The sequence below is a fragment of the Galeopterus variegatus genome, unplaced genomic scaffold, assembly GCF_000696425.1.
Source record: "Galeopterus variegatus unplaced genomic scaffold, G_variegatus-3.0.2 Scaffold315, whole genome shotgun sequence".
Taxonomy (NCBI): Eukaryota; Metazoa; Chordata; class Mammalia; order Dermoptera; family Cynocephalidae; genus Galeopterus; species Galeopterus variegatus.
Genome location: NW_007726426.1, coordinates 471,686 through 495,366, shown reverse-complemented (window position 1 = coordinate 495,366; position 23,681 = coordinate 471,686). Strand labels below are relative to the sequence as shown.

The window sequence follows — 23,681 nt, the reverse complement described above, 5'->3', positions numbered from 1 at the left end:
TGACAAAATTCAACTTAAGGTTTAATTCAGATACCATGTCCCAAGAATAAACTTAAGGGGCTTGAATTACACTATCCATCCAAATAAATAAGGCCTGTCTTATTTTGAAAACTGCAGTCAATTAAATAAGCATTTTAGATCATCAGCACTCATGTTAGAATAATTCCCCAGCTATTCACATGGGTTGATTGAGCCATAAACCCCACAAACCTGCTTTTAAACTCTACCCTCATTACATGAACTTTAATTTTGTTAACCTTAAAAGGTATGGTACACTTCATGAATATTAAAAATATCCTTGGCTATTATTATAATAATTATAATTTGTGTTCTCCAATCTCTTTCAACTCCCAAGGTACTACAGACAACACAGAAATACACAGCGAGTAATTTTCTAAGTGCCCGCTGGAAGGTGACAAACTCAGGGCAAGAGTATTAAAACACAAATACTAGGGACAAAATATTTTAGTTAAGAATTTAGACCTGAACTACAGAAAAGAGGAAAGTACCAACAAAATAAACAAGTCTTTAATTCATATGCCTTTATCAGGTAAAAGAAGCTTCAACCTTTATTCAACAGAATGAGGTAGGGAAATCAAGGTAATGACAGCCAAGTTAAATATATTTTTACAAGAACACCAAACACGTATCAGGTTAAACCTGAACTCTAGGAATAATTTATTCCAACATGCAATCTAGATTAAACATCTTCACTGAGCACACTAACTAGTTTATATTTTTTTACCAGGATAGAATTTATGGGAGGAATGGAAAGTTGGGTGAGGGAGATGACACTTAGGAATCTGAAGGGAGAATAAAAACGTCCCCCATTTTCTGAAACCAGGTTTTCCTTATAATTGACAATTCTCATTTACTTCTTCCAAAATTTCTTTCTATAGGAGTCAAGGAAAGGAAGAACTTCCAAGTTAAAGATAACATATGGTACTAAAAGATATAAAACACAGAATGAACTGAAGACATTAAAAAAGATATTAAATTTGACCATCAGAACATGGGGTAAAGCTTTACTCAACCAAAAATAAAAAGCACAGAGCATGTGGGGGAAGGGGCTAGGTGGTGTTGAGGGTGGATTACCATAGTCACCACCAATCTAACACCTGAGTCACCTACAAGCCTTGCCAGTGCAATAATCAAACCCTCTCTTAAATCTTGTCTTTTCAGTCTTCTTCAGAATTCAGTCTTGGTTGTAAAAACACTGTTTTATTCAGTAACTACCATAAAACCAAAATGCAGCTTAAATTAGTGGAAAAAATTAAAAACTGAAATTAATATAAAATGTTTGCTGTAAGTAGGAAGCTATATCTTTACAGTGCTAAAATCAACCAATAAATTTTAAAGAACTTTCCCCCATCTAAGCTCAATTCTTTTCTAGGTTCCAAAGAGCTCTGAAGTTAACTAGACAGGCTGCCTAGAAAACACTTGTAAAATCCCTCCAGGCTATCCTCAAATTGCAAAAAAAAAAAAAAAAAAATTATATACATATAATTCAATCAAGAAATATGCCATATAGGAAACAAACATACAGGCAGAGCTAAAAGGGGCTATGTGGGATTTTTTTTCTCCACAAGGGCAGGCATCAAACAGCCCCATGCTTCTCTCCCTCTTGTGCCGTCACCACTACCATCCACCAAAGTCAAAGATGGCAAAGGTTTCCTTTCCATCAATGCTTTTTTCTTGCAAAGTTATAACAAAGTGTGGAGTGAGTACGAGGCTCGATCAACTGGGAACCTAGTCACCCATTTCAAATGTGGCCTTTTGACAATGCCACCTCTTCTCCCACAGCAATAACCAACTTAAGTAGAACAGAAATTCATAGCTAAGAGTTGGAACCAACCTAAACGTCTGTCAATGGACAAATGGATAAGGAATATGTGATATAAATACAAAATGGAATACTACTGTCATCTAAAGGAATGAAATACTGCCATTCGCAGCAACATGGATGAACTTAGAGAAAATTGTGTTAAGTGAAATAAGCCAGGCAAAGAAAGAAATACCACATGTCCTCACTCATAAGTGGGAGCCGGAAAAAAATAAACAAAAAAAGAAACAACACTCACAATAATTTGTTGAACTTTCAAAAGGAGAGAACAGATCTGAGGTCACCAGAGGTGGGAAAGGAGTGGAGAGCGGGGGTTAGCAAGAAATTGCTAAAGGGCCATAAAAACTGATGATATTGTGAAATGATAAATACAAAAAAAAAAAAAAAAAAAAAAAAAAAAAAAGAAAAAAGAAAAATATTGAATGTGCTATTTATGGTAAATTTCCTTCTAATACTTCAAGTAAAATAATTGAGCTTTTTTTTTAAAAAGCAGGTACTCTGACTGATTTTTATCTCCACTCTCTTCAGCACTTCAAATATCCCAATAAACAAATGCATGTGACTTAATCTAGAAAACATATAATGCCTCGATCTTCTTCGGTTAAGTTTTTGATTATATTTTTGGTAATTAATATTCCAGGAAGGAAAGAAATAAAATTGATATGCACTTATAATACAAAAAAATTAATGTGGGGGTTTGATGGCATTATGGCTACAATATACCAGATGGCCAAAAGGATATTAAAAAATGTACTCAAAGATAAAAACTGAGTGACTTGCTTATGAAACCAGAAACTCCTCGTGCTCGGTTTAACTTCTTAGAGTCACTGTTGTTTCTCACATAAAGTTTAGATATATTTTTTGAAAGACTCCTTGGTTTGGCTGTTATCCCAGGATTAGAATACAACTTGAAATGTTAGAATATTTGTATCTGTCAATGAAGAGAATGTCTTCTTTGGGCTAACGCTATAGTCATTCTATGGACATTCCAGAAGTCAGTAAATTACCACCCACAGGCCAAATCCAGACTGCCTGCCACCTCTGCTGTACAGTCTAGGAGCTAAGAATGACTTTTAGATTTTTAGAGTTGTTAAAAACAAACAAACAAACAAACACAGATGCAACAGAGACCATGACCCACAAAGCATAAAATATTTACTATCTGATCCTTTACAGAGAGAGTGTGCCAACCTCTAAATTATAAGAAACAATTTTTAAAAAGGGGAGAGGGACCCATTTGTAGAAACAATGTTTTCACATAGGTTATTTATCCTTAATAGTGCACATATTATAAAACAAAGTAACTGAAAGAACTTGACCTAAAAATTGAAACATGAAAATAAAATCTTATCAGGAAAAAAACTAAAAAGGGGAAATCAGAAGTACTGGATACAACTGAGAAGATCCCAGCAATCTGTAGGTTAGAATTTCTCAACAACAGTACTATTGATGATTTGGGCCAGACAGTTTGTTGTTGTTGGGGGGCTGTCCTGTACCTTGTAAGGTGTTTAGCAGCATGGCCTCTACTCACTAGATGCTAGTAGCACTCCCACTCAAGTTATGCCAATATTAATGTCTCCCGATACTGCCAAATGTCCCCAGTGGACAAAATCATCCCTGGGTGAGAATCTCTGCTGTAGGTTATTGTCCTTTTGTTCCCATTTTTCATTATTAGCAAAGGACACTATTCCCCAAGTAGGTTCTCTCTGAGCCCATGAGGAAAAAAAAAAAAAAAAGAAAGAAAACAAGAACAACAATAATGATAAAAGCAAACCAGAGATCCTGTCCATTAAAGTACTGGACAGTAAACCTGAGTGTTCTCTTTCAGTACGATAGCTGGGCACAAGAACTCGACCAGACTTACCTAAAACGTTGTGCCTGCTGAGCTAGCGGTCCTGGATACCTTCTGTTTGGAGACTGGTACAGCTGGGAAAGGATGGCCTGATTGGTTTTTTGGCTTGGATTATTAGCAAACTTTACAGTGATTGGCTCTGTGGCACCAGGAGGTTTCTGGCCATTTAGGCCTTTGATAGCTTCTTCTGCCTCAATCCGCTTGTCAAATCGAATAAACCCTACACCCCTTGATATGCCTATAGCAGATTTGAGTAAAGATTTGGGAAAGAGGGAGTGGAAGGAGAGGGGAGGAGAGAAGAAAGGATAAATTAATTTTCCTTCTCAAGAACATGTTTTCACCCACATAAAACATTTGCCACAAAATCATACCAAGTGGAAATTTTACCTTAACTTACTACGGCAATTCAATCTAGAATTACAATTTTGCTTTTTTTTTAAATGCATGAAGTCACCTATACAATCTAAGTACCCATTATCACATGCCTTCCAGTAAGCCAAGAAGATGAGAAAGCACAAGTATATACATGTTCTCTCTCTCTCTCTCCCCCACCTCCTTTCCCTCTCTTCCTGACACACTCTCTTTAATAATGTCAACAGTATGCCTGAGTTCCATTTTTCAAGTTGTGTTATTGGACAAGCAACTCAGAAATGAGGGGCACAGTAGTGCCCTTCCTTGTAACAAAGAAAACAGAACGAGACATTTGCTAAAAATGCAAAAAGCTATGCTAAAACAACATGCACTGTGGGAGAAAGACAATATTTCAGCCAAAATTGTAAATAATATATCCAGCTTAATAATATTATGTAGGATACAGGTCCAAGAAAAAAATGTCTGAAGAGACTCTTCTGGTTCTCTGAAGTTCCCCCATCCTTCTCACTAGCTATGCTTTATTAGAGAAACAATATTATATGGAGAAAAAGAGGTAAAAGAAGACCTAGATTTTAAAAATAAATAAATAAAAAGTAAAGCATCAAAGCTTGCTGGCGTCTGCAGCATTACTTCTGTCTACAGAAGGCCACTCCCAATCCAATACTCTCCCCACTTTGAGACAAGAATGGGAAAGCAGAGACATGGCCAAGAATCTTTTCAGCTGATGAAAAAGGGTAAAGGGAAACCCAACTCATTGCATGTAATCAGCTGAAACAGGCTAGTCAGGGTGGCCATAGGTGGTCATCATAAGATAAGCAGTTGCATGACAAGCAAGTTGGTACTAGCAGAACCAGTTTGGGACTAGCAGCTAGAAAAACTTAGATGATTCAGAGTATGTCAATGAAGAAAAAGTTAGGGGTTACTGAGAAAGGTATGCTGAGTGAACGCACTAGACCATCATGATTTACAGGAATGTTAAAAAGAAATGAAGATCTCCTTGCTTTACGATTAATACAGTGCAAGGTCAATGGCTTAGAATTTCCTAAGGTAGACAAGGCATTTTTTCCATATACACTTATCTCAGACAGCCCCTATCACTTTACGGTTTCTATTTAAGCTCTATCCACTGCACATTATTACTACCTGATGGCTGAGTAACAAAACTGCAGGGTTTCATTTTTCATTTTAGGTAAAGTGAATAAGATTTTGCTTTGAAAGCTTTAAGAATAAAGACGAAATGGTGAAATGATAGCAAATACATCTTTTCATTTTACCTACTAGCTCCTATTAAGAATTAATAACCCCTAAAACTTAGCCATTCCATTAAGAAAGCATTAGATTGGCAATGAAATGTCCTCTACACAGGTTGAGTCATCTAAACCAGTGATCCTCATACTGAAGCATGCATCAGAATAACCTTAGAGTAAAATGCCCACCCTTACAGTTTTATTCAGTAGGTTTGGGAAGGGAGCCAAGAATTTGCATTTCTAGCAAGGTTCCAGAAGGATGCTGATGCTGCAGGTGCAGAACCACACTTGACAGTCACTGACTAAACTACAAGGTTGTGATCCATGTACTATGAATGAGAGAATGGGCAGTCATTAACAGATGAGGTGAGCTTTCTGTATCACAGGTGAAATCTCCTTTCAATTCACCAAGTTCTCATTAAGAGTGAATGAATTAAAATGCATGAATGATATGAACAAAATAAAAGCACATTTTTGTTGCTTTGAACAAATTTATCTGGATTGCAAGGCCTGGATTTCTATTTAACCCCATTAGCAGTTTGTGGGATATAACATGGAATGGTAAAACGTATGAGGAAGATTATGAAACAACTAATGTAGTTAAGAGGACCATGTCTCACATTTCTCACTTGCTTGAATTTTCTCATGGCAGCAAAATCTATAGGCCATTCCCCCAGGGATATATATAGTGGTAGATCTCTCTCCCTTGAACTCTAAGGGTGGTACTTCCTATGAAGACTCACATTTCTCACTTGCTTGAATTTTCTCATGGCAGCAAAATCTATAGGCCATTCCCCCAGTGATATATATAGTGGTAGATCTCTCTCCCTTGAACTCTAAGGGTGGTACTTCCTATGAAGACAATTAACAGCACAGAGAGGCGTAATGTGGGCTGCTCTGATCAAATTCAGATCAACTAAATTGATCTCCGCTTGAAGAATTAAACTTAGTCTGGTTTTATTCCATGGTTAATCCACTACTTTCTTTAAAAATTCAGACACTGTAACATACAATGTGTCTCCAGACTATTATCATTATGACAACAGCGAGTGAAAGAGAAAGAAAGGGCAAGAAGGAGACAGAAAAATAGAAAAAAGTCGACCTTTTTGTTTTTTAAAGTCCACAAAATCTTAATGTGACTGCTTAAATATATGGCACTACTGGTGACCTTTTTTCCCCTTCTTACCATGTTTTTTATTTTTAAAAAGTCTCTAGGACAAGCTTTGCTTTTATAATTTAAAAAGAAACAAGAAAAACGTGTACTTTATTTGTAAAATCCAAATCAAATCTATGTTGCTCGCTTTTCGGTAACTAAAAGCTTTGACAGAAGAACTCCCTTACATACAAATATTTTAATAAACATCTTAGTCTTCTCATTTCACATTGACTAAAAGTTACATTAGTCATAAAATAAATTTTTAACATTCAAAATTTCATACTATTACATATGCCTATACAGTGCAGCATGGGCCTGGAAAAAAGCAATTACCAGTGTGGATGCAACATAACCCTCCCTTAAAGAACTAGCTGCACACTACTGCATTAAACTTTGCTTTTTACACAAATAAAATTGTTTATTAGTACTCTATAAGGAGGATGGGGCTTTTTTTCACGCAGTGGCTTGGAAATGAAGATTATAGCATCTATAAATTTATTACAAGCCATGAAACAGGCTTCAAACCTGCACCTTCAGGGTGGAAATGACTCAAGCTTGCTCACTACACTCCACAATCTATTTTTGTCCATGCATATTTATGAACAATTCCAGCAGAAAATTGCATTTTCTGGCCCACATATACCTTTGATGTGTTCTAGAGGCAAGACTGCTGTGTGGGAAAGACAGAATATTTCACAATCTGCCACTCAGAGAGCGAGACTGTCCGGAGTGGCTGCCTACTTACCAGTGACCTGGTCGACAAGAATACGAGAAGTAATAATGCGTCCATATTGTGAAAAAAGCTGCTCCAATTCCTTCTGGGTCATTGTTTTTGGAAGTCCACTGACATATAAATTTGCATCTCTGATAGAAGCAGAACTTGGGCGAGCATAGGAAACCTGGAATAGGGAAATAAAATTAAACATATATGCACACTCAGTCACCTCCCTTTAGAAACCTAAAGACTGCACCAGTAACTTTTCCGTGAGGAGCACAGGAGAAACAACGAAGTAAAAGCAAGCCAGGTGTTAACTGCTTAACTCATCTCTGGGGAAATCCTAGGCAAATGGGGAATGCTGTTCCTCTGGGTGGAGAGGAGACAGTATTTGCCCCAAGAGTGTAAGTTCTCAAAACAAACCAGTGGATAAATGACAGTACTGCTCATGGTACTAGGTTGTCCTTAGTGGGGCCAACCCCCTAGATGTAGGGATTTAGGCCAATCATTACTAGCTTAAAGATTCTAAATTCACTGGATCCATTTTTGTGACCTATTTTCCAGCTTCGCCCAAAGGGGAGGGGGGCGTTTCTAAAATAAAAATTTACCCTTTATCAGTAAGTGTACCCTTTTCATTTATGCCAAAATAATCTTCTATCTTCCATAAATTTCCAGAAATTTAAATATGTGAATAAGCTGTAGCCCCCATTATTCTGTCCACTGTCTTCTCACCCAAAGTCTTTTTCACCTCAATTTTCAAATGGCTTAAGTCTTTATTAATTTGACATGCCATTTTACATACTTACAAAAAACTTCATATCTTTGAGATAACAGTGTCCAAAATACCACATGAATGCAAGAGAAAGTAAGTCTGCAGGTATTTGTTTATAATCATCATTCTCCATGTGAGCTCTGCAAGGGAAGAAACTACATCTGTCTCACTTATCACTGTATCCTCAATGTCTAGTCAATGTCTGACACATGACAGATGCTAAAATATTTGATGAATGAAGCCTATCCAATACACCACTGATCCTGCAGGTCTATAACAACTTACTGGACCACAGCATTTAAGGGAGAGTTCATTAAGCCATCTGTATCTCTTGCCCAGACTGTAATCAATAGCTCTTTGCCTATAACTTCTCTCTGCCAATATTTAGATAGCTGTGAGTCTCATGAGCTATCCCTGACCACATTCCCTTCAGTTTAATTGTAAGCTCTTCTGGACTAGCCAACTGTAAGAAAAGAATTTTCACAATATACCCCATCTTCCAAATAAGTCATGAAAATGACCAGTGGGTCCAACTTGGATTGATTTGCTGGGGTAACATCAATTACTTACACCTGCTCATTTTTTTTTATCTAGTTTATTACCAAAAAAAAAAACCCAAAAAGTTTTTCCGATTTACATTAATATTTAAATAACTTTTAGTGTAAAATACCAAATATTTTCTCCATGATTTAAATTATGCCCACAGTTCTCCATATTACATATATATATATATATATTTTTTTTTTGCTTTCCAGAGGGGGGAAAAAGGCCAGGTTTTATACTACTTATAAAGGTCTTGCTATCTTTCACCCCTGCCCCAGGAGTGAACATTTACTACTCCTATCCTTTACTTAACCAGTTTGCTCATTAATCAGTGAAAATACACCTCTTATCCCAAAGCCTATACTTGGAAGTCATATTAGCACTGTCCTGTCCTACACAAACTAGGAATAGCGATGGAGAGAAGATAGATAACCACTCATACTACTCTTTTTTTTCTCTACGCCTAAACACTTGATGAGAATTGGAGTATTTAACTGTAAGTGAAAAATAGGAAATGAAGGAAAATTTCAAGTGACCAAAATAATTTAAATGGAATCTAGTCTTGGGTCTGCTATAAACTGATAAAACATAAAGCCACTTAATTATAAATGCATGCAGTGATGTAAATAAACAAATACTCAATCTCTTTCCTAGAAATACCCAATTTCTAAAACTTTGGGATTCATATCCATACCTAGGACTCCACAGCTTTACTCCCATAGCAGAGACCTCTCAGCAAGTGAGCTCCAGATCATGTGGCTGAAGTGTCCCCATTATGAAGAATCACTTCCCATGGGCTATAGGGTAAACATCTATACACTCTCAAAGGTGGCTACTTTCCAGTGGCTCACAAAGCAGGCAGCCTCTACGTGAGTTCAGGCATGGTGTGAGGCAGTATAACAGTGGTTAAAGGTAATGGCTCTCTTAATCAGTGTGCCTGGGCTCAAAACTAGGTTCAATTCATTATGGGCCCTGTGAACCTGGGACAAATTCTTCAAGCATATTACCTTGTAACTGTATCTTCTTTGTATGGTTATTAGAAATAACAAAATAATTTCTAATCCGTATGAAATACTTAGCACAGAGTCTAAAAATCTAGGTGACTACATTATAAATATTATTTATCTCTATGTGCATCTGAGGACGTAGGTAAAAATCCAGACTATTAAAGTTGAGAGTAACCTGAGTTCATTACACTGTTCCAGAATAATTCACTCATGCAGTGACATTTACTGCTTTGTGCATTTCAGATGAGTGTGGGTGGAGTGTTTTAAAAGTTATCTTAAAATATATTTAGGAAAACCGGTTTATATTTAGTGCTTATATAAAAGATTTGAAATCACACTTGGGTCAGTTATGTTTTCTCTTTTCTCAACGTCCAGTCTTCAGTTCATATTGCTTTTTTAATTCCCAATCACGTTAAAAGGGCTCAAAGATATATTATAACACCAAGATCAGGGGTTTGGATCCCCATCCAGGCCAGCCACAAATAAAAAGGGGGTGGGGGGCTCTTAGACAGACCTTTTCAAAAACAGCATTTTTCAGTAACTTTGTTAAAGAACCAGTTTTCATTACCATAGGCAGGACAGAGGTGACTAGATTGAATATAAACTCACAGTGGTAACAAACAATGTTTAACATTAACTTACATATAGGAGCTTATGGGAATTCACCATTTGTAAAACATTTTCAAATAATGTACTTTGTGACTCACAACAATTACGTGAGGTAGGCAGGGTACACATTATATTTTATAGCTGGAGAAACAGGCATAGGGTAAATAACATGCCTAAGGTTATGCACAACTAGTACTGAATGCAAGCTACAATCTTAGCTTTATGTCTTTCTCTCCTCATTCAGAAACAGGCATAGGGTAAATAACATGCCTAAGGTTATGCACAACTAGTACTGAATGCAAGCTCCAATCTTAGCTTTATGTCTTTCTCTCCTCATTCATTTTTTTTTTTTTTTCATAATACCACACTATGGTAACTGCAGGTAGTTTATCAGTTCACTTGTTCTTAAGAGTTTGGAAAAATTAAATGAATCTTAGCTATTTCTTAAACACACACACACACACACACAGAAATTGAACACAGACAGAAGGCACAATGTCACTAGAAATTATAGTTAAGTCAAAAGTTATTTTATTTCACTTTCCACTAATATTTTTAAAAGTAAATTTTACTAAGAAAAGATGAGTGGCCACTAATTGAGATTAACTGGAGTAACTGCACATCACAATTAGAATTTTGAAAGTAATGTTACTACTTTCTAATTTTTAGAAATAAGCAATGCCACTTCTAGGAAATAAAGATTTAAGGAAGGGCAAGTGCCCTCTCCCTCTTCCCAGACCAATGTACCAGGTCTCACCCCTACCCCTTTATTGTTTCTTGGGATTAAAGCATCTCTGTCTCTCTTGCTCTGTTCCAGGATACCACTGTCATTAACATCCTCCTTTCCAGGAAAAGGAAAACATTTCTTCTTCCATCTCAGAGGATTATCAATAGAAACTGTACTTAGACTAAAGTGGGAAGAAGGCTTGCAGTGGGATAAGGACTTGTTCTTTGGAGAATAAAAAAAGTTACCAGACCAAATTTTGTATCTGACAATTATCAGCAACCTTCTCTACTCTGATTTTTCTGTGGATTTGGAGCTTGTATAGGTGTCTTGCTTTGATACTCAGAGAACCACGCATGGGCTATCTTCAGCTTCAAAGGGTTAAGTATTTGTGGTTCTTCAAGTCTAAATTCCCTTGGAGAAGACCCAAGAGAGGGTTTGCTTTAAATGGCAAATTCTCTATTAGAAATACTTCAGTATAGTGAACTTCCAAGTATATGTCCTAGTGAGGTCAAAAAATCTTCCTTCATCAACTATAAACTTTTCTCCAATCAATATTCACTGGATTAATGCATGGGTTTGGATTTTAAATTTTTACTGCCATTTAAAGCAGGTGAATATTTAATGCCTGAGGAGCAAGGTTATGAAATGTCAAAACTACTAAGTGAAGGATCTAATTTAAGAGGCAGCAAGAGAGTCTGCAATCTAAATATTTAAAGATGATACAGGGAGTACAACACTAAACACCAATCTACTCCAAAGACAGCAACTTAAAACTCAGGTTTATCCTGGAATTTCTCACAACCCTACAAGTGATATAATACACAAAGACAAGCAATGCTGAGATTTAAGGGAACAGGGAGGAAAGAAGAAGTAACAGGCAAACAAATGCTGTGGCCAATGTTTCCCCAAATCATTCCTCACAAATGGAATTAGACTGGACAAAATAGAGATAAAACAGATTTCTCAAAATAATTAGGTCTCGAAAATGGAACAGTACGAAACATAGTATATTCTTTGTAATTATAAACTCATTTCTCATTCCTCATCAGCAGCTAAAACTAATTATATATTAAACATGCAAAGAGGAGTAACACATATACTAAGAGAGGGCTATCAAAATATAAATTAATCAAAATACACAGAATTAAAGGAACAAAAACTTCTTATGGATAAGAATTGGTACTTTATTAAATGTACACAGTAAAGTTTAAAATACCGGTTCATTACTTTTAATACAAGTCCATCTAAATGCTTTTTTCTGAAAACACAACTGCTCTCCTTTCTCTGATCCATCAATGTAAAGACCAGTGACAGCAGATGTTAATACCAGCAGATTAAAGCAATATAGGTCCATAAATGAGCACAGCAATTCCTTCTTTTCCTAACTAAAAACATTTGAAAAGTCACCCACTGACAAGATCACCATTGAACAACTTTTATCACTTGTCAGTTACTGACCCAGGACTACACACATTGAACATGAAAATTAAGACACTTGCTACTTTAGACTGTTTTGAAAAGCTCCATTCAATCTCTCCAGCTGAACGGAGTGGACAAGGTCTTACCTATTTATACATGTTTAAAAAGTTAATTACTGTTCATATCAAAAATAAGGAGTCTTGATGGGACTGTCTGAAGAGCAACACTATGACTAAATGAAAGTTAGCTCTGGCTCTGGTAGGCAGCAGCAAAGGTCTTGTGACAGCATCATGGCTATATAGATAGTGGGCTACACATCAGAAGCAAAGTACACAGAAGGATTTGATCTCTAATGTTAATTGAGGCCACAGACCTCAAAATTCACCCAAAAAGAAGATGCATCCTTTTTTCTGCTTCTAAATGCAAAACCCTACCAGGAACAGTTCTCAAATGCACATCAAGGCATATGCATATCATAGTCCAAGATTATGTTTTCAGTATGAAAGGGCATGTTTCACAATGCGTTGCAAGTGAGTAAGCCTGAGAGAACAATAAGAAATTAAAGATCAGCTTCAGCAAAGGTGTCAGAGCTAACAAATTATCACACGTAACAAGAAGGTTTATAAAAGGTATTACAAATTAGGCAGTTACCTTTAACAGATATTCCAAGATACATAATTTAGAAAACTACATGAGTAAAAAATACATATGGAACCTTAAATTTTATTTAGACTGAAAGTTTTAAGACTAAGTAATGATTGCTTTAATTCAAGTGAGACGTTCAGAGATACCATGGAATACATTTGATTATGTTGTTCTCTGCTCAAAATCTCTCAAGGGCTCCCTAACGCTTTAAATCAAAGTTTCTTAGTCCTTTGTGCTCAGGCCACTAGCTGCCTTTTCTATATAAACACATATAACTTTCAGTAGTTTCCCACAGCTTCCTGCTTTCACTTCCCTGTGTTAATATAAGCAACCCCTTCCACTTACCTAAATTTCAGTCATTTCAGACTCTGCATGGGCATCACTTAGTCCCTAAAGTCAACGCTCATCAGTCCTCTCCATTATAGTCTGAATTAGGTGCCTCTTACCTGTATCCACACTACATCAGATGCCTTCTTCTCTTAAGTACTGACTAAACTAACATGTACTCATCTGTTACCCTGCCTAGTAACTGGTTTTTAACCCCTTGAAATAAAAAAAAAAAAACCCTTGTCATTGCACTACTTTCTACAACCCACTACCTACCACACATTTACTGTAATGATGATGATTTATAATCATATACTAATCTGAGAGTTTATTTTTGAAATACTGTTTAAAAGTTAAGAGAAGCCACAGTCTGCTTTGAAATATACCAAAAATCATAGGTGATGGTACTCTATGCACAGACCAGAATGAAAAATCCATTGAACATTTTAAAAATGAAGTTTCATTTCTCAATTTGGAAATTCAGTTCCCCAGGGGCAACCCAATCTTCAATAGCATAATATTGCACTGAGAGAAGAAAAAAGTCTTAATTTTGGAGCAAAAAGAAAATACGGAGATCATTTAGTTCACTTTCTTTGTATTTAGAAAACAAGAAGACTGAGGCACAAAAAGGCAAAATGATTTGTTTAAAGACAGAGCAAAAAGGTGGTATATCTCTCTCAGGGGTCTTGACTGTCCATTAGGGTGTTTTCCATTACACCATTAGATGCAACACAGTATGTGAAATCATGAAATTTTATAGTGAAATGACAGTTACTGGGAGGATAACTGTTCATTTCCAAGGAGATACCAGAACAGATACTACAAGAAGGTAAGAACTTCAGCTTTGCTAAATAAAGTATTTTCTTAATATTAAAAAAACACATTAAAACAAGTCATTCTCTTAGGACAGTTACTGTACGAGGGTACTTCAAAAAATTTATGAAAGATTCATATTATCTTTTAATTTTATTTTTCCATGAACTTTGGAAAAATACCCTCATATTTCTTCTACCAGTAATTCCTGAGAATTATTTAGGAGCTGCTTTAGAAAAATCTACTATTTGGGGGTTGGAGGAATGAAGAGTGAAAATCTTTTAATTTTATTTTTCCATGAACTTTGGAAAAATACCCTCATATTTCTTCTACCAGTAATGCCTGAGAATTATTTAGGAGCTGCTTTAGAAAAATCTACTATTTGGGGGTTGGAGGAATGAAGAGTGAAAAATAAAACTGAGAATCCCGAGACCAGTGCTTTGTAACAATTAAAATGTACCTACAATAATCAGAATCATTTTGATAAAGGCTTTCTGCCTTTTTTTAATTACATACAATTTAACAGAAAGGAAAAACAGCAACTGGTTGTTTACACAAGGGAGACTTCTCAGTCTCACATCATTTTCAAATTCTAGTGCAACATCGTTAAATAAAAGTCAAGGCAGGTAATCTCTTTCAAATCAAAGCTGAAGCCAAGGATAAGTAAGGTCATAACAATGACTGATCATATGACATTGCTTAAGACAATACTAAAACTACCAAATAGTCACAGAAAAACGAAAGTATGGTGATTATAAGATCTATATTAAGCAACTAATCATAAACTACAAACTTAATAAGATTTCCTTCTCACATGGCTTAAACTCAGCCTCTGAAAAACTACACTAAGCAGGGTTTATTAATAAATGCTACCCAGACAGATTCATCCATGTGTATCAAATAAATAAGGGTCCAAAGAGGCTGTCCTGACAGACATCTTTATTTTTTACTGACGTATCATAGCTGGTGGAACATTTCTACCCTTTTATTGTTGTGTCTTTTTGATGGTAGTACACAGTTGCTTCAACAAGGACATCTCATGTTGGTAAAGGCAAACAGAAAGTACATAGTAAAGATATTATAAAACACAAACTAGATCACAAATGCCTTCCAAATTCCTAAGTACTTCTGCATGTAAAGAATTTAATAAGAAATGAAACACAAGTAGAGCAATGGTAGTGGACATAGCATCTGAGGAGGGGGTGGTTAAATCAAATCCACCACTGTGGTGGTAGACTAGCCATTCCAAGTTCTAAATAGGAACCTGCCAATCAATATGCTCCATATTCCATTAGTCCATTCAGGTTTTAGAAAGTGATTACACTAAAGTGGTATTAAAAAAAAAAAAAAAAGGTTGTAGTTCCAGCTGTAACCACCAGTCTATTCCTACCCATCAAGAAATTTTCAGCAGTGGTTAACAGAGCTAATTCCCTTACTTTTAACATTAAAAATGAGAAATGAACCTGTATTAATTTGGACATACAATCTTTAGAAATATTAAGTAATATGAATAAGCTGGAACTGAAGCAAACATGAGTTTTGTACTCGGTCAAAAAACCTAGAAAAAGCGGAAGAGAATACATTATCACTGGTGAAATTCTGGTCACAATAGAGCATATTATGAACCAGTGGACAAAAATGAATGTTTAGACTAGAGCCCTCCAAAGTTACAAAAGAGTAAAAACATAGGGTATGCAGTTGCACAGAGCTAGGTCCAGGTCTTGGTTCTTTCACTTACCAGTTATATGACTCTGGAATAATTTCCTGAGGTCCTTTAAAACCTGTTTCTTTACTTGTAATTTGATACTCATGCTAGTACCTACCATTATGAGAACTTTACAAGTATTAAATGAAATAATAAAACTATTAGCACCAAGCTGGAGAATAATAATTTTTAATCATGATATAAAATAATATGATTTTAAATACATATATGTCATAACAATACAGATAATGTTACCCCCTAACATTTAATAAGTGCTTCCCATGTGCCAGAGACTGTTCTGGATACATTACATATGTCAATTCAATTAATCCTCACAACATATCTATGAATTGGGTATTATCATCAGCATCCCCAACTGATGGAAGAAAAACTCAAATATCACTATTATCTTTAAGGTCAGATAAGACAACACAGAGAAGGAGTCTTGGCACAAAGATGACGTATGCACTTTAACAGAAAAACAGTTCAAAGATTACATAAATAAGGCTTCTTCCAAATCCATGGCAATTATTATTGAAACTAATTCTTGAATATTACAGGTATTCTGTAACACGATAGCGGATGAGTGTGTTGGAAAGCCTGCAGCCTGGCTGAAGCATAAGGAGGGAGGCTGTCTTACTATCATATGGCGAGTCAACATCCAGCATATTTAAACAGACAACAGAATAGCCCAATTTAATTTCATTTCTCCATCAAACTATTACATATTAAATCCTCCCACTTCCTCATTCTCTCTGGGAGAGATTTCTTAGAGCCTAAACTTAAGTAAAGTAACATGTGAAAAGAGAAACGGAGGATACTGGGGACGGGGATGGGGGGAGGTTGGGAGGAGGAGACAGTAGTGGAAATAATAAATGGGCTTCCCGGAATAACAGCTAACTTCAGATTAGGACTATGTGTATGTTTCTGCATGTGAGATGGGTTACAAGCCACCGGGCAGCCAGCTGCCTAATGAGTCAATGTAATTTCCCAGTATAAAAATAATACAATAATACTGAGGAGGCTACACTAGCAGGTAGTACTATAAAATTGACAGTTTCACTAAATATACTATGAAAACGTTACAGAGACTTGAAGAAAGAATTCTCAGTACTCAGACTGCCTCAAAGCTTCCCAGGGTAACAGTACTACAATTCAAATCTTTTTTTATTATTAGGTCTTAAGCTCCTAGAGGGTTGAAAATAATTCTTATATGTATGCCTATCTTGTAGTCCCACCCACCAAGAAGGTACTCCATCCTGTTGAGTGGATTTTTTTCCATGGCCTTGTGCAGGAGTTATTTCTGAGGTACGTCTCAGGCAATATGATTCAAAGTTGTGATATTTGCTCAAATAACCTAGATTTTTATGCTTCAATGGAAACAATGGGGGTTAAACTGGCTCACAGAAAAATAGATGTACTCATCCAATTCTTAAAAAGCAATTCTCCAATAATGGCTTAAGGGTTCTTTCAAAATTCTGAAACTTGACCAGATGACATCTCCAACAGAAGCCATACCGTCAAGATAGCTGTTACAAATTTATCTCCAAAAATATACTTAAGACATAATTTGTGTAGTATATGAATATCTACTATGTCTAAGGCATTGTCAACAGAAAACAGATTAAAATGTTTAGTTGGAAAACTAAACGTAACTAAGGACTACACATTGGCTCCAGTAAGTAAACGGGAGCTGTTTAAGAATAAAGGTCAACTAGTACTATGTGGAAAAAGGAAAAGGTTCTTGTCAAGCCAATTTCAATGGATTAAATATCCTAGTGCTTTCACACACTCCTTCATCTAAGGTCTGAGAGAGAAAAATATCTTAAAGAAAGAGACAGATGACACAGGCTGATGGAGATTATGTAGAACACAGACAAGGACACAGGCTGATGAACATTATGTAGAAAAATTTCACATGAAGGGACAAGACAGCTTCAGTAAAATCTTCATTATTTTGTAAAAAGGAAAAAGCATATAAGTCCTTTACACGTTCTTCATTCAACCATATCTTCAATATATAGTGACACCTACCAGGAAGTGACAGTTTTGAACCATTCACCCAAAGTTAAGGATGGTATAAAACAAAACAAAAACTCCACAAACTTTCACTTTTAATTTCACTTAAATTTTGATTTTTTCTATTTGAGTGCATAGAGGTGGTCTCCACTGTTTCTTGTAAGCAAAATATATGGCCTCTGCATGAGGATGTTTCTAAACAAAAACATAAGTAGTCAGTAAGGTGCCCTGAAGACAAAGATCCCTTTGCCCTCAGAGAGGGGACTATTGAATTGAAGAGAAAAGTAATGTGCAGTGAAAAACAAGTGTTTTTACAGCCAAATAAAGCTTGGTACATAATGTCAGGGGTATAGGGAGAGAATGTAAACAGAGAACGACCCAAGGCATGGAGAACTAGACTTGTATACTGAAGGATGAAGACAGTGACAACACTGGAATAATGAGTTGGGGGCAGATTCAAGAGACCTTAAATGTCAGGGTTATTAAGCTTTTGTGAGCAGAAGAGTGACAGACTAAATGTTGTCATTGACAGAAATGTATGAAAGAAGAATATGGAAACAATTTTCCCATCATAACCTAGGTGAAGGGAATCGTCCAAATTAGTGTGATTGTAAGAAAGCTAATTTAAATACTATCGACAGTTAAGTTTCCTTATGGTCTAAAACTAGAAGAAAAACTGCTTTGAACAATGTTAGTTCAGATACCCAAGTATTTGTTGACCTACTTATGTATGCAGTAATGAAAACATAATGATCCTAATCTCTGTGTGAAACATTAAATACTCCATAGAGAAACTTTACCTTGGTAAGATTTGTAAGTACCTTAAGTCCCACACATCTCTGCGAAACAAGACAGATACGTTTCTACGATCAAATGAATAAATCTCCCAAAATTCATTCCTACAGCTCCTCTTATAAATTAGGTCTCCAGTAAAGGAGGACAAATGTAAACTATGGGGCCAGGTTTTATCAAATTTTCCTACCGTTTTTGAAGAAGGCTATTACTTAATAGTATAAATACACTTTATAGTCTTCAGCTATGTTTCTTCCAAAAGGTACACGTCATGTAAAGTACTCTATGCTTTTTGATGAGACATTCCTCCATGTGTAATACCTTTCTTTTCTGTCTGATAAAACCCATCCTGTAAAACCCTATCACCTCTGAAACCTTGCACAGTCTTCTAGACAGACAGTGGCATATCCATTTCCACTGCATCCCAAATTCACTTATCATACATCCAAATAATGGCATACAGAGGAACTGCTGTCTCCCCTGCTACACAATGACATCAAGGACAAGACTACCTCTGCCTCATTTTAATGCTGTTTAACATTTAGCAAAGCTGACTGGCACACACTAGGTATTCAAAAAGACTGCAGAATTAAGTTACTTATTTAATTACACACAGATATTCCCTAAGACTAGTATAGTAAAGATCATGTACTCTTAAAAAAAACAAAAACTTGCAATTACATTTTTACTTAATTTTATATTTGTTCATCCTAGCCCTTGGGGTCGGGGAGGGGGTAAAACATATGTATGATGGGCATGAGTAACTTTTAAAACTGGCAACCTTCCCTACAAACTTGGAGACTGACTGTTGGTTTTGTTACGGTTCCATATAGTATAATAAGGCCCTAATGGGATGGGACTTTTGGACCTGAATTCGCTTTTATCAAACTCCAAAGTAATTTCAAAAAATTATTCCTTAAACATCCAAAGAAAAATTCCTAACAAATAATCTTCCTAATCTTCCTCTTAAAGAAGATATTCTGACAATACCCTGTTGAAACACCTATTTGAAATTTAAAACAAAACCTGCAATCCATGCCTATATTACAAGTAAACCATACATTATCCAAAATTTAGTGTTTGGGGGCCTTATTTGACCCAATTATCAAGGATCTACAGTAAGTGTACCTGTACAGATACATACACACACACACTAAAATTAAGGAACCAACTCACTTTCTTCGGTAAGCCTCAATCAGTAGGGAATAGGGCAGGGAGGAGGAGAAACAGCAGTAACAGGAAACATTTTAGATTGCCTAAAATAGTACTTATCTCTCAGTACAGCATTTATCTCTCAGACAGGCTGAGATGAAAATTTGCGTGAGATGCATATGCATACAATAAAGGAGACAAGGAGGAAAGAGATAATAGAAATGTTATTATAAGCCCTCCCAATAGAACCAAAGGAAGTTTATCTACATATATTCTGTGGACCTGACATAAATTATAAAACTATGAAAAATGTATTCAATACATCAGGGGATAACCCCTGAAACATTACTGAGTGTATTATGACTTTAAATCTACCAAGATATTTCTCTCTCAACATGATTAGACATTAGAGAATAACCATGGGGAAAGCTTTTTCTAAATGAACTGATTTGCAAGACTAATAGTCTCATTCAAAGATGATCCTTCATTCTCCAAATATCTATTAGACACCAGAGCTATATATTCCCCCAAACAGCTTTAACAAAAAAATAATTACAGTATTCCTAAATCCATTTTTGTCACAGTTGTTAATATTTTACAAGAAAGAGGGTTTTAAGGAAAACATGGATAACCTTCACTATACACAATAAAGAGACCATATCATCACAATTTATAAAACTCCTGCTGAAACTGAAAGAGCAGGCAGTAAGGAGAAGGACAACTACCTTTATCTTTGTTCCAAAGCAATGTGTTCTCTTGCTTCACATCTGCAGAAGCACCTCACTTTACCTTGAGAATCCCGTCCTGAGGTATTTAATTATACTCAATGATCTGGCACCAGGCCCTTTCCCCGGGTCTCACTGACTGATAGCATCAATAACACTCGCTGGCTGTAATTAAACCGCCAAATAGTATCTCCTTCGTCACTTGGTAGATCAATGTTCTTTAATACTCAAAGAACAAAGTACAAAGATGAGATGGGTGTTTTTACCTCTCACCTTCACAGTTCATTTGACTTTGTGCACCAGGGTACTTTGCAGACAACGCATATTCCACAATTCCCCCAAGAAATCACTTAATGAAAAACACTATGGAAAATCCTTGATTTCTTACTAATCCACTTTTGCGAACCTGAGCAGGAAGGAAACATCTAAGCCTTCTGGCCAGAGTACGCACTGCTTTCGTGTAGCTTTGGGGCAAAATTCAGTTTACAGGTCAAAGGTTTCTAAATTAAGGCTCATCCAGCAAATGCTATTTTTCTTTTTTTTTTAACAAAAATAATTATAGTATGTTGTGAGCGTTCTTATGATAAATAGAGCAAATTCCATTTAGGTCCTGGCTGGACAGCTCAAATATCCAGACACTGGGGTGGGGTGGGAGTGTAGTCGAGAGCCTATAAATGAGACAAATTTTTATTGAATTGTAAAAGCAACCTTTATAATTGAAGGAATTATAATCCCCTTGTATCATATAACTCAACTCCCAATCTCTACACTATGAGACACCCATTGTAAATGGAAGGACATTGAAGATCCATACTGCAAATCCCCCAAGTACTCTCTGAATCAGATAATAAATTATGCTAATGTACTTATATGCTAAAATTTAATATTTAATGATGCACACAAATACTCTGGAAATGAGCAAATTGTGTGTGTGCATGTGAGATAAAGAATATATATTATTTCTTAAGTAAATCCAGCACTTTATTTGTTAAAGCGTATTAGTTAATCCCAACTATTTAGGAGACTGATACAATCCGCACAAAAATCATGTTATTTACATGTCGATTTGTTTTGAAACAAGCACCACAGACCTACCCAGGTACAAATCATTATGGTCCAATAAAGAGTGGTTCTCAGCTCTAGTCTCCACCTGCTTAAGAATCACCTGTTGTGACTGTTAAAATGCAATTTCCTTGTCCTTGCATTGCACAGTAATTCAGTAAACCTTGGTGGGAGTCTAGAAATCTGCATTTTGCCAACCACCCTTTCCCCCAGTGATTTGGTGTACATTAAAGTTCTGGCAGTACCTTGTGTAAGGGATTTAAAATAGGTAATCCTTAAACTCTGAGGTGCACTGGGGTTTCCTAGGGAGCTCACAAACATCACAGATGCCAAGCCCTCTTCTTTGCCCTCCAATGATGTTAGTTTCTGAAGGAGACAAATGCCCATGTAGCTTGAAAGCAAAGCATCTATAAATATATATCACCAACAAATGCAAAAATGTAGATATAAACAGAGCCCATAAAACCCATTCGAAGATATTTCCAAGAACTCAGTGGCTACATGTGGCTCAGCTGGGTGAGAGAGCCCATCGACCTGACCAGTCTCTTGATTCTAAGAAGCTGGAGCCATTTTCAATGACTCCATAATTTTTCCAGGAGTGTTAATAGGGTCATTTGGTTAAAGCAGGCAGGAATAGTCAAATTTCCAAATGCAGCCATTTAGCAAAACTTCTGGAAACTAAAGCCTTCTCTAAATGATCAGTTTCCAGGACCAGGCAGGTGCTCTGCTTTTCCCTGCCCTCCCTGCCCTTCCTCCAGCTCACCTGAGAGCCATATCAAGACTCATTAGCAACTTCAGAACCTGTGCAGGAAGGATTAAACTTCTCACTCCCAAGGGGGGAGAGAACCTTACACTAATGATCAAAGCCCAAAGCACATTAGCATGACTTATTGCCCCCCTCCAAAAAAATCCACTTCTCCATAACACAAAGTAACTGCAGGAAATGTTAAAAGGTTGCTTTTTAATTCCTCCCCAACTAGATTTCTAAAATACAACTTTCACACAGCAAAGGGAGAAAGAGAAACAACCGAATATTCTTGATCTTTGCTTTCCATAACTAACAAGCCAGCATTTTCTCTGTCTATATGTCCAGAGTAACACGTGCAAGCAAAACTCTCACGATAATTGTGGAGCATGGTACCATCTCCACCATTTTATAAATGAGACAACTAGACTAAGAAATCAAGAAGAGAACACAAATCCAAGACTTACGACTCCAAGTCCTACTGCAGCATTCAAAGGAGTTCTTCACAGATGGGGAAGGCAGGCAAACAAGTATCAGATTTCCTTTATCATTTTCAAAACATAGCCCTCTCTCTGCTTACCCATAAGCAGCATGTCAAGAAACTTCTGGAATAAAACCTCCACACACAAGTAATTCTGATATAGGATTGACTTGTGGCTGAGAACTGTGCTAAAGGCAATGATAGGAAAGTCTGGCAGAGATGGGAGTAAAAGAAAATAACCATCCATGCTTTTCTAAAGAGTCTACACAAATTTAAAAAGAGATCAATGAACTTTTATGTAATTTTTAATCCAGCACCTAAGATTGCTAAGAACTTACCAGAAAAACATTCTTGAAGAAAGGGCAGTCTCCTATAAAACAGATTCAGGAAGTTACTACAATAATCCTTTCACTGTTCAATTACAATGGAAATAACTGAATCGACGTTAACTCACCTATCTGCTAAGTAAGACCTTCCCTTACCAGTTTTCTTCTCAAACTGCAGGTCTGGAGATTCAGGAAGTTACTACAATAATCCTTTCACTGTTCAATTACAATGGAAATAACTGAATCAGCGTTAACTCACCTATCTGCTAAGTAAGACCTTCCCTTACCAGTTTTCTTCTCAAACTGCAGGTCTGCCTGTTTCAAGTGTTCAGCCTGGAAGACATTAGAGTTCTTCCGCCCCTAGGCACAGACAGATCCAATCCCTCACACCTATCAGAGATCTGGTTTGGAAAGCCTCAAGATGCTCAAAGGCCCAAATTAATGCCACCAAGAGAATATTTGGTTTACAGTGGTATCTACAACCTGGCTCTAAGTAAAACACCTTAATCATTAGATTAATATTAATAACGTGAGATGGGAAAAAAAAATTAAAAGCTACATCATCAGCCAATGTGATAATACATTTCTGGTGCTAGTAATGCTATTAGCTATATCCTTTTGAACAAG

At 36.3% G+C, this 23,681-nt stretch overlaps 1 protein-coding gene across 3 annotated transcripts in view; it reads right to left on the bottom strand.

The window, feature by feature from the left end:
* Positions 1-23,681, bottom strand: part of ELAVL2 (ELAV like neuron-specific RNA binding protein 2) — a 130,465-nt gene that overhangs the window by 7,545 nt on the left and 99,239 nt on the right. For all 3 annotated transcript variants that reach the window (XM_008567381.1, XM_008567383.1, XM_008567384.1), the window contains exons 5-6: positions 7,216-7,369; positions 3,708-3,933 (exon numbers count right to left, since the gene is read on the bottom strand). In XM_008567381.1, the coding sequence (XP_008565603.1) occupies positions 3,708-3,933; positions 7,216-7,369 (380 nt within the window). The remainder of the gene's footprint in view (positions 1-3,707; positions 3,934-7,215; positions 7,370-23,681) is intronic.